This window comes from Salarias fasciatus, chromosome 19 (genome assembly GCF_902148845.1).
Source record: "Salarias fasciatus chromosome 19, fSalaFa1.1, whole genome shotgun sequence".
Taxonomy (NCBI): Eukaryota; Metazoa; Chordata; class Actinopteri; order Blenniiformes; family Blenniidae; genus Salarias; species Salarias fasciatus.
The window spans coordinates 14,182,615-14,197,760 of record NC_043763.1 but is presented as its reverse complement, the minus strand read 5'-3'; the positions used below and the strand labels follow the sequence as shown (position 1 = coordinate 14,197,760).

The following is a 15,146-nucleotide window of genomic DNA, read 5'->3' as shown; positions in this document are numbered from 1 at the left end:
TAAGCAGTTTCAGCAAATGTGCAAACTTGTGATCATTTCCTGAAATTACTCTCACAGCAATGCATTACCAGTAAGTTTATCTAACTAAAACATTACAAAATAACCAATAAAACTGACATTAACAACCCTAACAACATCAATATTCGGTGGTTAATCAAATATAAGCAGTTTTACGTTCCTGGAGGAACATTTTTTGAGAAAAACACATGGATTTTTTTCAAATTTTCCCAAAAAAGTCCATTGACAATGTTTTTCAAGCACAAAAAGACAACTAAAAAAGTTTAAAAAAATGTATAATTTTTGTATAATCAAACGGACATGCAGAATTCAACCCCCACACTGTGCACACACGTGCCGCAATCTCCATAAATTAGGGTTGTCAGCATGTGTGAGGGTTTAATAACCGACACCTGGTAATGAGCGTGCTCCCCACAGCCAACCACAGAGGAGAAAACGCATTCGGATTAGGCGTGTGGGGGTGGCAGAGGTCACAGGTCAAAGGTCAAGGTCAGTTCCTGCGGGGTTTGCCTTTTAGATGGCAGGGGCACCCCTAAAATTGAGGGATGCGGTGACACAGGGTGACATGGGGGGTACCCCAACGGGGAATTGGCGTGTGTCAGGGCCAGCTGGGCTGGAGATATTACATAAAAGAATATTCATGCTCATTCCAGTTTTCGGGGAGTAACCGCCACCAGCGTGAGTCAAATGAAAAGACAGCTTGATTCATGTCTGTTCTGTGATGTGACCGGAGCAGTTAGAGCGTGTATGTGAAAATCCATTAATACTTCACATGGTAAGCTCAAAAAAAAAAAAATAAAAATTGTGTATTGCAAGCAAAGCGAAAGCAAAACGCGTGTGGTGTGAAAAGTGATGTTCTGATAAATGGTTCAACCTCAAGGCTGAAATGCATAAAAGGGACCATTATCAGGAGTTTTTGAATTACACTCAACTGTTAAATAGATCTGCCTTTTTTTCTACCCGGCGACAATATGAATGCCTACCGACAAGGGCGAGCATGCATATACGTGCAGATGTTATCAAATGAGGACGGCTACAGCTGCATCGGCCATTTTAGCTGTACGTTTGTGAGGTTTTTTGTGCCTACGACTGTGACGCCTGTTCACTGACGCAGCATCAGCAAACCCAAATCATAAATACTGCATGACCTCAAAAAACGGTGAGGATCGAAGGAAAAGAAGGAAGAGGAAGTAAAGGAGAGGAAAAGGAGTGAGAAGGAAACAATGAGGAGGGGAAAAGCCTTGGTTGTTAAGATGAAGGGCGGCGGAGGGGGGGGGGGGTGGCGGGATGAAGGAAGAGATGGGAGAGCAGGGAAAGGGGGAAGGGAGGATGAGGAATGGGGGGAGGAGGAGGAGTGGAGAGTGACTAAGAGATAAAAGAGGAGTGAGTGGATGTGAGTGTGTTTGTGTGATGAGCGGATGGCCTCGGGGAGCGGTCGACTCACGGTGCTGCTCTGCGGATGTACTGATGGGCTCCGGGCCGTTTGCTCGCTCAGCCCGCCCCGGCGCGCCGCTCACCGCAACGAGGACAAGGGGCGGAGGGTACAGGTGAAACGGGAGAGCGAGTTTGGGTTAGCGGGGGGGAAAAAAGCAAAATGGAAAAGAATGTGAAGACGTTGATGGAAGAAATAAAGAAAGGAAGAAAAAGAAATCACTAAAAAGGGCCAAGAGCACTGGTGACTTCAAGTTGAAGTAGATACACCGGGGAAGGGCAAGAAGAAAGCCAAGCGATGATTTGATTGGCTGGCAGGTAAAGGAATCCGCTCCTCTCCCATCTCTCAATGCGACTCAAAGCAAGAAAGCAGGGCCTACAGGCCTCAGTAGCAAAACGTGCGCCCGACTGATATGCCACTTGTGCAGCTGTGAGCATCGTCTGCGAGCGCTGCGTGCGCCCTGCTCCGCTTGATCACATGCAAAAAGTCAGCAGTGCCGCTATAAGCTGGCATCAAGCCCACACGTGCATACGGGCCACATGTGCACACGCTGAGGTCAACAGCATGCTGTTGCATGGAGGAATGTGTTGGTGCTATGTGAAACAGCAAACGAGATGCATTTGCATCTGTGTATTAGTTATGCTAAACCGAATTCTGTTTCCAGCCATCACGGTGAAGCAGAGAGGCTGCTTCTGATGTTCTTTCAACAGGAAAGAGTTTGACTGAGCTCGAGCGTTTCGGTGCACTCGTGTGAAGGTTTGCACAGTTGAAGAGTTGTCTTAGCATAGACATAAGAAACTTATAATATGGGAGCGTGTTGAATGGGGGTTTTATGCAACATCCCAGGGAAGCCAGCAGATTGAGACTAGTGTTGCTGAATATGGAAAGAGGGCACACAGCAAAGGCTGCTGGGAGTTTCTGATTGGCTGCTAATGTTGCTATCCAGGCCGGGATTGGTGGATCTGACGCAGCCCGACATCACGTTGTCGGGACTAAACCCTTTTGAACTGAGGCAAAGCAGAGAGGCACAGATATCAAAACACATACACGCACACATATGTGCATACACACACCCACATGCATGCATTAAAAGGAAGTCTTACATGCATCTGAATATGCACCTGTGCATGGTTCCACATGCATGCCAGCACTCAGTGCAAAAAAAAAAAAAAAAAAACCCCGTGCTCTGTGTTGATATGCATCAGGAGAAAACAGAATTCATAATGCTCCAGGGCCCGTCTCCATATGCAATCTCTAGCGAATCTGTGCAGTTAAAAGGGAAAAGAGTGAACTTCCTTAATTTCTCCATTCTCTTTTAAGCCCAGCTCTAAGGTGGACAGAATAAATTGGAGCTTAAGCATGCGTGAAGGCACAGCCAGCGGGCCCCTTTCCACCACTCCACGCTACATTTGTCAAATCAGAGGAATTTCTGCTACACGTGAACCCAGAATCTGAGAGGAGAGAAACGGCAGGGATTCACATTTAAGTCACGCGCAAGGAGCAACACTCCTCGGAAAAAAGAAAAAAAAAAAAAATGGACATCTAAGTTTGTGGTTATTTCAAAATATGTCGCTAAGCTCAACTGTGACAAAAAAAAAAAAAAAAACACAAACAGAGTGCATAGACAATAAGCTGCATGCTATTAATAAAACATGAGATGAGACAAGGCAGTGAGTCAGGGGAAATGCATGACTACTCTTTTGGCCTCACTGCTTTTGCCCCGTGGCGTGCCGGTTCGACTCTGCCTTTGCCCACAGTGAGACGCGTCTCTGCCCTAAACGACGGCGAGCAAGGGAGGAACCTCGCCTGATAAAGAGGTCGCGATGTTTCTGATTGAACATCAGTCGACGACTGAGCCTTCTTCCCCGTGCCCTCTAACAAACCAAATTCGACTCCAACAATCAAAGGGAAATGTGAAAAATGTATGAAAAACGCTGTCAAGTCACCTTTCATGTTTCTATATCCGAGCGGATGTGGTAGATACGCAAACATGGCAGACGCTGCAGTGTATTTAGGTCACGCAGTGTATGAGAAAGCAATCATGACAGATGCAAAAGGGATGACGGAACTGTGGTGGGCTTCCTCACTGAGGTGTGTGCGCGCGTGCGTGCGTGCATGCGTGCGTGTGTGTGTGTGTGCATGTGTGTACCCTCACAAGCCTGTTTTAACGCTGAAGGTCGGGCCTATGAATCTTTGATCCACCTCTTCCAAACTTGTCATGGCGCTCCCTACATTCAATATGAGCGAGCGGAGTACCTTATTGCTCCTCTCTTTCCGTCTCACACGCACACGCACGAGCACATGCACACACACCCTCCGTGTGTCCTCCTGGTGCATTAATGTTCTTACATCACCTCCTCCAGTGAGCACAGAAAACAAGGGAGCGCAAGACTTGAAGAAATAGGTTGTGGGGGATGGGGTTCTGGTTGGCGCTGTGTGCGTATTTGTACATAGATGTGTGTGTGAGTGGGTGGCACAACTGTGGTACGCTGCATAAAGTATGTAGCACAGGAATATGGATCGCAAACCAACCGTATGAATTCATTAGGTGGAATGCTACACCATCACAGCAACGTTTATGACAAATTCACCAGATTCTTGAGCTCGCCAACGTCCAGATTGCTAAAAAGGGAATAAAAGGGAATAAAACCACCAATGAAATGCAGTGAGGACAGAAAGATTAAAAAACAAAAGCAAAAAAAAACAGACATTATTCATAATAGAAAGAGTAAAATCATCATCAGTCAGAAGCATGTACAGGAATGACAAAGGCTGCTTCATACAGGAGAAATGACACGCCATGCAAATGCTCAGCAAGAGGGTTTTTTTTTTTTTTTTTTCAGGATTGGGCAAGAACATGCACCACACTGGTGTGTCTCTCCATGGATGGCTGGATCTCAGACACATTAACACTGTCTGGCGTTGACTTACGCCCATGAGACATCCCCCCACCGCAACGCACACGCGCAGGCACACGTCTGGGCATCATCCTTCTGCTCTAATACACCCCGCTCCCCCTTGGGACAGGTCTTATTTGAGGGCGAGTTTGGGGTTTGTGGGCGTGCGTGTGTGTGGATGCTGCTACCTTGTGTAGGATCGTGGTTCTCCCAAAACTGTTTGAGCAGCTCCTCGAAGCTGATGTCTTTGGGGGAGAAGACCACCCTCACCACCTCGGTATGTCCTGTCAGACCTGCAGACAAAAACACAAAGCTATATTTAGTTAGAAAAAAGACACCATCTATTTCTACACGGTCCTTTAAAATATTCTTAAATGCGAGACATAAAAATCACATTATTGAAATGTGACTAAATTCACGAACAGAGCACTAGCAGCATACTCGAGTACCGATGTGCCCGCCGCTGTGTGCAGTGCTACAGGTAGAAGATGTTCAGGTTGAATCCACATCCAGCAGTGTTGTTGCTTATGGCACAATGACAGGGGAAAGAGAGAGAGAGCTACACAGAGAGGGAAAAGGCACTGCAAAGGTTAAGCTTATGGTGAAGGTTGCCAAAAGGCACACAGAGTCTCGCTCCTGTCTGCAGCTGCCAGGACCCCGAAGCTTCAACAAGCTGCCTGCAGGCATTCTCAAACTGGGGGCTGCTTTAGGTCTCTCACACACACACACACACACACACACACAGGTGAACCGACACAGGCACGCACACACACGCATCGGCAGTGGAGAAATGTATTCAAATTCTCACCGTAAACACGTATGTTGCCATCAATAACAAGCGAATGGCACACATTCGATGCACACACAGGCGTATTAACGTGGCCGCGCCGCGAGATGACGGGATAACGGGAGAAGGACTGTCAAAATCCTGCGTCTCGTGTGAGACTCACTCCGCGGCTGAAAGTGTCACTCTGCAGGCTGCAGGGATGATTTCATGTCAAATTAATACTGAGAACTTCACCTGCTTTAACCCAGGTTCCAAACAGCACATTTTTCAGTGTTTTTCCAGCAGCCTGTCACAATGTCATCGTTTATGTGAACGCCTGCAACAAGTAACATTAAAAACAGTATAAACAGACTTTATCATGTCCATACAGAGATGTATCCTTTATGCTTTCTGTAGATTATAACAAATTGGCTTATGCAGGAAAATAAGAGCAATAGTTTAAAAAAAAAAATCTGAAAATCAAACAGAAAAAGCTTTTGTTGTGAACAGTTGGGGGAAAAAAAGTGACTGTGCGAAATGACTCTCAAGGCTTGTTCGGTATGAAAAGGGTGAAAGGATGAGAGATGACAAAGACCACTAGAGCTGCCAGAGGTTCACTGCTTGGCTGAAGCACCTTTCAGTACAGTGAAAAGCCTTCTGGGTGATTACAGTGTTACAAATCAATACGATGTCCTGTTACACCTTTTTTTTTTTTGTTATTTATTTAATCTTTTTCTGCAATTTAAAACAGACACAACAGCACCTTATAAACTATGGAAAATCTTCTTGACCAACATTAACTCATGAGCAAAAATAAAAAGTGTGCATCTGATGTCATTTGTAAAGATTATGTGTTCGTCTTCGGGGAATACGGCGTACCTATAGAGGCTGCTACAGGGCCATTTCGATGTTGCTCAAAAATATGACTTCAAAATTGACACAGCAGAAGAAAAAGCACATGGGGTGAAGCATGAATTGTGCCTGGGCTGTGACATTTCTCTCATAAGCCGCTGTTGTTGCAAGTTGTGATCGATCAGAGTGAAAACAACACAAAGCAATAAAATGGCACAATTATCTTTTCCATTTCAGCACCACACACACAGCAAAGTCAATTTAACTGCTCAGTGCTACAAATGATTTGAGTCACAGCGAATAAAAACTGCAGAAACACAACAGCAGAAAAGCAGAAAACTCCCTGGTTTAATAATAATAATAATATTAATAATAACAATAATAATAATGACATTCTTTTCCCTCCTTTCATTACACAAATCAAAATTGAAAGAACATCTGCAAAAACCATAGAAGAAAATTGAGCATTCACATATTACTGGGGAGAAATCTAGTGCTGAAATGTGGTTTGAAATTTTGTTCATTGTTGTCAAAACTAGGACTAACTTTGCCCTTTTGTTGGACACTTCAAGAATTCAGAAACTAAAAAAACATGATGAGAATAAACAAGGAGGCAATAATAAAGGACAGTTCAAGAAGTAACACAAATTTAATTTTCTAGACCCACAGTGTGTTTGTCTCTCACATGTATGAGTTTGGATTCTGTTACTGCCATTTTGCTGCTGTTTTTTTTTGTTTTTTTGGACGGGAGTGAAAGTTCAAGAATCTGACGCGCTCAAGTGTTGATCTTTTGTGTCCTATTATATGCACCTAAACTAACACATAAATATTACCGAAAACACTAAAATTGCCATTTTGGGCAACACCTTCAAAGTTTAAAAACTTGTTGTGCTGCTGCGTTTTGAGGATTGGCTTTAATTTCATGGAGTACTGTAGAGAACAAGCGTCAAAAGACTTGATTCTTTACAGCAAGCAACCGGAAAATGAACAAAACACCGAATCGGACGAGGTTAAAATATTGCGATTGGTTATATAATCATGTCGTCTTCATTCCCACCTGCCTCTGTTTGTCCTCCCAAGACAAATCTGACTGCACCTCAACCTCTTTTTCTGTCTGTCAGACCATCCAGCTGTCTGCCTGTCCTATCCTTTCCTGGCTCCTCTGACAGTTCCATCAACCTCTTCTTTCTGTCTGTCTGTCCTGGCTTGGCTGTGTTGACAGCTCCTCGGTCTCATGCCGTCGCAGTGTTCTGCTCCGTCATGGCCACTGGAGCGATGCCTGCACCCTCTCAGCCAATGGACAGGTAACCATTCTTTCTCACACTTTTTTTTTTTCCCCCCTCAATTTTTCTTTGCACTCAAAACTTTATTTCCTCCACCATTCTTTCACCTGCAGCATTCTTTTTTTCCCCCCCACCTTCGTCTCCATCGTGGTCCATAGTTGACCATCTTGCTGCAGGGAGGCTGAGAGAAGGTGGCGATCGGGAGGCAAGCACAGAAATCCTGCGGATGTCTCGCAAGATCTGCCAGCCGAAGCTCAGGGCATACTTCCCCCATGCTGCGTCTCTGCGCCTGCCTGCAACGGCGTGCGCTGAGAGACGGAGAATGCTCAAACCCAAAGCTATCTCCAGTCTCATAAAAAGCGAACGAGGGACGCGCAGCGAGACGCAGCTGACACGTCTTCGTTTAAATTATATATCAAGTCCCCATTTATCTGATGGCACACTGATGGAAATCCAAGCAGACAAATTCAGGGACCCAGACAGGTAACCAAACATTTTCGACGGCATCGACAGCAAACAGAATTAATGCCCGTGTCTCCATTACATTTGCCAAATCATATTTTCATGGGAAAGGAGCCCATTTATGGCGCTTCGTACACAGTAACCTCTGTTGGCGAGAACGCCGCAGTACAGCAAAGTACAGAGCCCAATCCTTACAAGTAGGTCATAGGGGGGTGGGGATGGGGGGTGTAGCCCATCTGGAGCAGTGCATTCTGAGTAGTTGACTGCAGATGAAGGAAAAGAGCAAGAGGATGCAAGCCGTACTTAAAACAATCTTTCCAGCTCCGTATCTTTTTCTTCGTCCTTTGCAATTTGCGGTCTTTTGAAACTCGACTCATCACACACTGAGGTGCCTTGCCAAGTCACTTAATTTCCTCACAGGAGAGCAGTGAGACTGGTTAATATGAATCAAAGTGTGTGTGTGGGGGTTTAAAAAGGAAAGAAAAAAAAAGAGTGCAAAGTGCAGTACCTGAGCAGACCTCCTCGTAGGTGGGGTTGGGTGTGAAACCGCTGGCGTAGCCCACCTGGGTGGAAAAGACTCCCGGAAGCCGCCAGAAGAGTTTCTCAGCTCCCCAGAAACAGCCCATTCCTGGACATACGCACAGCACATAAACACATGCATAATTAGACTGTCTGTGCTGTGACAGAACCAGCGTTCCACCAAAATGTGTTAATAACCACACACTGGTAATGAGGTTTCCATATTGGATTATTTTCTGATTTTTTGTGAAGTGTGATTGTGCAGTCTCACCAAACATGATGGTTTCCATGCCTTCTGGAAAAGGCTCCACAGTTGGATTCCCATTGACTGCATGCTTGTCTGTGAAGGAAAACAGTGTGCAAATATATTACCAGATCATAACACTGTGTCGCACCGGTACAAATTACAGTTTGTGAGCAAAAAGGCCCATTAGTGGCTTCCAGTCGGCCTCCTAGGTCTTCACTTCGTTACAGGATGACCCGGGCCAGCGGATCAGAGCCAGAGGCTTCTGTGCAGGAAGACAGTTAAGGGATTACACAGCTTTGACCGCTATCCCATCCCTGCTGTCCTCTCTCTCCTCAATACCCACAATTAAACACGACGAAATAGTCATTTTATGACTGTTCACTCGCTGCAGTGTTGCGCTGAAAGCAAATGTATTTGGTGCCACAGGTTGCGAACGGAGCAAAGTGGTGTCAACTCTTAATGGGACTTGTATCCTCTCGCATGCAGGGGAGGGATCCAGGGCCGTCCTAATCTTAGTAATGTTAAAAATACCCAATAAGTAAAAACAACTGGAGTGCTAAGAGGTGGCACTCCACTGCCAACTGTGCTGCATGGTATTAAGCTCTAAAAAGGAAGTGTGTGTGTGTGTGTGTGTGTGTGTGTTTGTGTGTGTGTGTGCGTGTGTCACAGATGTGTGAGGAGGATTAGGGTTTAAGAAGACTGAGGTGACTTAGCGTGCAAATCTCCACTAAGCAAGGCTGGTTTGTACTGCAACCACTAATATTAGTCTACAGATAAACAGGCCACAGGGTACACTCAGAGCTTAGGCACACACCAATAATGGATGCCTGCTCTAAGTTCAAAATGTGTGATTGCTCGCTGGCTGCTCAGAGACGTTATGTGTGACACTGACCTGAATACAAACAATCTCTAATCTGACACACATAATAGTTTTTTTTTTTTCTTTTTCCCCCCTCCATCGGTAGGTGAGGGATGATCTCTAACCGACAAAAGGCAACAACCTGCAGTTTATTTCAGACTTACAGAGTTTATTATGAAGCCACACAGCATAGAAAAGCCCTGAAAAGAAGCAGTTGTTTCCATGCCGGTACTCCATGGATGAAGTGTTTGAAGGATGAAGGAAAGTAAAAAGAAACACCATCACACTTGAGTTGATAATGCCCTTCTTGATGCATAAGGGCACTTTTTGATATTCAACAAAAATGTTTTTTTTTTCCCCCTCTTTTTTTTTCTGAGCACTAACAGATTGCAGGAGCATAAAGGACTGAAATGTCACAGAGGCCTGGCTGCCCTCAGGCAGTCTCTTCCTGCCCTCCTGTCGTGAGACAGTTCTGTCTTTTAGCAGCAGGTTGTTTGGCACTGCCAGGTCATGTTCACGGGCACCGTCAGCCACAATCAAAGTATATCTGTGTCAGCAGTCGTACTGGCTAAATGCTCTCCGTCCGTCGGGGTGACTTGAGCCGATGCGAGCACACGAGAAGTCTTCATCCTTCTGTGAGTTTGTATTGACTCTATCCCCTTGCTCACTCTCCCCCCCCCTGTTGTCCTTTTGTTTCTGGCCACGGCGATAAAAAGTAGTGAAGTTGCCAAATGACTGCGAGAGAAAGGGAGAATGTGAGAGTGAGAGGGAGAGAAGTGTGTGATAGAGGAGGTGGAGAAGTGGGAGGAGGAGAGATCAGCCTGCCAAAACAATAAAAGGAGTAAATAGCCAGTGAGAAGCAACAGATGAGGGTAGCAGAGAGGCAATGAAGGATTCTTTTGGCTTTTAGATCGCCATGCCTTCAGGCACTATATTAAAAAAGAAAAAAAAAAAAGGGAGAGGAAAAAGCCGGCACCCTGTCCAAGTCAGAACACAGAAAACAAACAAGTAAACAAATAAACAAACAAAAAAAGAGAGATAAAGATGAAGTTAGCCAAGAACATGCCGACACAGCACTGTCCAGAAAAGCCAGCTCTCAGCCAAAACTTCCCCGCCCTCTCATCTCTCTCAGCTGCATCTTCGCTTCACACTCTTCCTCACACCACCTTCCCATCATCCCTCACTCTTTTTTTTTTTTTTTTTTTTCTCTCAGCGAGCACGTGCACGGTTGCCTGCATGCACATAAGCAATGCAATCAGCCACACAATCACTTGCAAAAGCAACCTCTGCAGTGAGTGCGACTCCCATGGAGCCTCTGGCGCTGGTCCAAACAGTGCCAGGCTGGTTTCTTTCACTGTGCCTCGTCCAGCACCCTCCCCCCCCCCCTCCACACCCCCACCCGCCAGACCAGCGCCCACACCCACTCTGCCAGAATTACCCCATCTAACACACACAGGCACCGAAAAAGAGCTGGCTGAATACCCTCACTATGCTGCCTCACATACGCCAGCAAAAGAAAGAATAGAGGACGACAAAAAACAAGCGGGGAGGTTGACCGACTGAGCTCACAAAAGAAGAAATACAGACTGAATATGGGGAAAGGATTCGTGAAAAGGATTTTTTTTTTCCCCCCCAACTTGGATGAGATATGGGCGTAATTTCTTTTGCTCGCCTTTGTTTTTTAAGGATATCTGAAAAGCGCAGAGCACGGTACAAAGTAAAGCCGGACTGAAAGCGGAATACTTTGGTCACCTTTTGTTGCTTTTAGCATGGCGGCAGTAGGCGGTTGGACCAGAACCAAAACATCGGACCCGACGCCCAACCGGTCTGTTTGAAACGAGGTTAAGGGCACAGCAATCTAGCTGTTGCTCAGCGGATAATGACGTCCGGTTTGACTTGTTTGGGTGGGCATTTAGTCTTTGTTACCCTCCGGTTCTACCCGTGATCCCATGTTTCTCACCCGTAAAACTGAAGTCCAGGCGCTGCTGCCTCCTCTCACAGAGACACGGGAGAGGTACTGTCTGTGGATGCCAAAAGTGGTGATGGAAGGTCGATTTCCAGGCTGCTCTCTTTATTTCCTTCCAAAATCCATTCTCTCTCATTCCCTCTCTCTTCCCCTTCCCTCCCTCTTGCCATTCCTCTTTCTAGCTTCACACAGGTTGGCAGAGAGTCAGGCACGAGTTGTCGGAGGAGGCTGATGCTTTATACTGGTGCCAACTACCCTCTGCTGTATTGGAGGATGGGTAGGGGCGAGAAGGAGTGGGGCAAAAGAGGGGAGGGGAGGAATGTGGCAAGACTGGTGGGAGGTGGTCCATTTTTAAGAACAGTGGGAGGTAAGTAAAGTAAATGATGCTGCCGCGGTCTTTAAACCAACAGTGCTCGGTGCTGCAGCACATGCACATGTTTAAAGCTGTCACAGTCCAGGGTTGGAAAAGTGTCCAGACTCTGAAGAGCACAACTTTCAACCTCTCCATGCATCCCATACATACTGTAGCCTAGCAACGGATACAGTTGCTATGGAGAAGCCCACTTACTATAGCAGCGGCTCCATTATCTCCTTCCAGGAAGATGGAGGCACATCCTGTTGGGGCCTGGTCAAAAATTCTCAAAAGCTAATTTTGGGGGGGGTGGGGGGAATATGGCGCTGCCTTCATCTGGCAAGGAAAAATAAAAAAATAAAAATCATTCTGTTTACAAAACTATACTAAAACAAAGAACTTAACCAACTATGTCAGGACCAACCACAACATTATAACCACCAGTTTAATCTTGTGTGTGTATTCTATTTTTCCTGCCAAAACGGCTGAGAAATGGGCTCCAAGAGACCTCCGAAGGTGCTTTATGGGATGGCAGCGACTCATCGGGTAATCTGGCGTAGCCGTAGATGTAATGCCAGGCCCATGGCTCATGCTTGTTTGTCCTGTACATCTCACAGACACTTGATTGAATTGAGATCCGGTGTATCAGGACACCACATCAAACCATATTTGTATCGTGGCAGAGCCTATAATTCTGCTGAAAGCAGCTGGCATCATTAAATACACTTTTGATTAAGTGTACACGGCCTGCGACAATGCTTAGGTGTGGTTTTCTACCCGACATCCGCATGATTGACAGGATCCAATATATTCCAGGAGAACATTGCCCAAAGCATCGCACTGCGTCCACCAGCTTCCTTTGTTCTCATAGCTAAACCTGGTGACCTGCTACAAAATTAAATGACGTCCACAGACCTGACGATGCAACTGATGAAAAAGGCTGCATGATTCATCAAACCAGACCACTATAATTTATTGTTCTCTTAAGCAGAACTGTTATAATTGTGCAACAACTTACAATACAGAATCAGAATTAATTTCTGCTCCAACTTGAGCTACAGCAGCTCATCTGTTAGATCAGACCACATGGGCCAAGCTTTGCTTTTGATCCTTGGCTGCACAAGACCTTCTGGATGGTCCACCACTTTTCCTTCCTTGGACAGCTTTTGATAAATATCGACCAGAAGAGACAGGAGACACTTTACACAATGCTCCTGGAGATGTTCTGACCGAGGCATCTGGCCATTTCTGTTTGACTCTTGTCACAAAAAAACCTTACACTTTCCCATTGTTCCAGTCAACTTAAAAAAAAAGCCAATTATATACTACTTTTGCTATGATTAAAAAATTGAATTGTGTTATTTACCTGGCCTGTCAGTGGTGATAATGTTATGGAGGATCTGTGGAAATGAGAACAAATCCAATCATCTATTTATTTTCAACAGTGTGTGCACGGTCTATCGCAGAGTGCACCGAGCAGGATGCATGCCACACCATTCAGGGTTTCCAATTTACCTGCATGACTGTGGAAACCAGATCACCAAGAATAACCTCACACGGACACCAAGAGAGCAACCAGGTGTCATATATCAGGTTACAGCGCCACAATAAGGAACTGGTCTTAATCAGTGAGCCACAGTGTTGCCTAATAGCAAATCTCTCTTATTTATTTATCTCATGTTTGGATAGCTAATTTGCATGCTTTCTCGCTTGCTTACATGTTTTTGTCTTCCCCTCTAAGCTCTTTGTAAAGCCAAAAACAAGGGCATGCAGGGAAAGCAGCGAGGCAAAGAAACATCTGAGAAATATATCTTCACCGTGAACCCGCTTTTAAGAGTTATAGTGAAACATGTAACAAGAGATTGATTTTGGTCAGCTGACCGCCCCATCCTGTTTAGAAGAAATATTGGCAGTCTATTCTGCTCCGACTCAAAATAATAGCCGCTGTGCCCCTACCATGTAGCAATCTGCCACTGGATCGCACTCGCCAAGGTCACCGAGTACATTATACAGACTAGAGCAAGGGAGGGAAGGCAGGACAACAGGACGTCTGAACAAGGCACAAGGAGCTTCTTTAAGGTGGCTGCAGGGCCGGGCGAAACTTTCAGAATTAGTGATCTTCACTGTGGAGAGGGGACGAGCGCGCGCGCTCACAGACACACAGGGCTGAGGCTGCATGGGGCATATGTGGAGACTGTCTCTGCAATCCTTCAATTACTCACGCTTACTGGCCCACGCCGCCAAACACAGGAGCATGCTACCCTAACACACATGCACACGGCAGCACAAGCCTGTCCCCGTCTAAACTGCCCCCCCCCCCCCCCCCCCCCCCCCCCATGGTGAAAGGGGAGGAACAGATTTCTGCCATGCGGTGTCTCCGAGCTGCTTCGACAGACGGAGAAGGAACTTACGACGGGGCGGAGCCTTCATGCGCATAATGCCCAGATGGGCCCCTGGACGCTGCGGCACCGTTTCCTCCTATGCTCTCACACCAAGCTCCCACAATGCACTTTGTGCATACGACTGAGTAGGTGAGGAGTGGCAGCATCAGGTTTGTCCTCTGTGATGCACTCCTACCCGACTTCCTGTTTCAAAATAGTGTGATGAAAAGCAGATGATGCCAAAAAACAAAGCAAAGACTGTGATACACAGTGAGATTAAATTCAAATAGCATGCAAAAGGAGCGCAGCACATTCATTTTCTATATCGAAACTGACAAAATGGAAAACAAGAACATCAGGTTTTCCGAGTGGCAGTACACCTAAAACAAATAGGGGTTGTCCAGATTTAATCAGCATTTTGTATAACAATCTTAACAATACGTCGGAACAGACCTATCGCTATTACAATTTTAGCAGTTAAATTAATTAGTTGAATTAACGACTAAATATATGGTTTTAATAGTTCCAAAGACTAACTAGAAAACAAGCTGAAATAGTAAAAGTCTACCAGCAAATTTAAACTGTAAATGAACCCAGCAAGGTTATTTCAAAACCCATCAATCTTGGGTTTCTTCCGCAAATTGAGTAACTGGTGCAAAAACCAGCACCGACAAAGTTAACATTAGCAAGTACGGTCAAGAAGCACGTGGGTTAATTTAGTAAAGTATGTAGTGGGCTGTTTTATTCTTTGTACAGGCTTGTGAGAGATTTGAAAAACCCCCAATAAAAACATTTACTGCTCTTTATCAAAGCTTTAAATCAACAGAGATAGTAAACACACTTTATGCAACCTGTTCTGCAAACTTTGTCTCACATGACACAGCAGAAATGAAGCACACAAAAAATTAATAATGGAATGGCAAAGGGCATCTTCTCATAACACAAATTCATCTTTGTGCAAGGATGTGACATAACAATTGAATGACATAGGAAAAAAGCAAGAAGGAATTTGAAATTAATTGTAGCAAAGTTACAGAAGTTGTATTTTATTTAATTTTTTTCTTGATGAAAAAATCTGAAAGCTTCCTGCTTTTTACACAAACACATGTTGG

At 45.3% G+C, this 15,146-nt stretch overlaps 1 protein-coding gene and 1 long non-coding RNA gene across 4 annotated transcripts in view; both read right to left on the bottom strand.

Moving 5' to 3' along the window:
* Positions 1–15,146, bottom strand: part of msrab (methionine sulfoxide reductase Ab) — a 37,849-nt gene that overhangs the window by 20,607 nt on the left and 2,096 nt on the right. The window contains exons 1-4 of one of the 3 annotated variants that reach the window (XM_030116618.1): positions 14,065–14,364; positions 8,501–8,569; positions 8,219–8,338; positions 4,536–4,640 (exon numbers count right to left, since the gene is read on the bottom strand). In XM_030116618.1, the coding sequence (XP_029972478.1) occupies positions 4,536–4,640; positions 8,219–8,338; positions 8,501–8,569; positions 14,065–14,089 (319 nt within the window). In that variant the 5' untranslated portion in view covers positions 14,090–14,364. Of the gene's footprint in view, positions 1–4,535; positions 4,641–8,218; positions 8,339–8,500; positions 8,570–11,295; positions 11,573–14,064; positions 14,365–15,146 lie in introns of those variants that run through there. The other 2 variants (XM_030116616.1, XM_030116615.1) reach the window with 2 other exon arrangements.
* On the bottom strand, positions 9,435–10,903 carry LOC115406522 (uncharacterized). Its single transcript, XR_003933546.1, has 2 exons — positions 10,620–10,903; positions 9,435–10,070 (listed from the first exon to the last, which is right to left on the bottom strand). It is a non-coding gene; the product is annotated as an uncharacterized LOC115406522 (long non-coding RNA).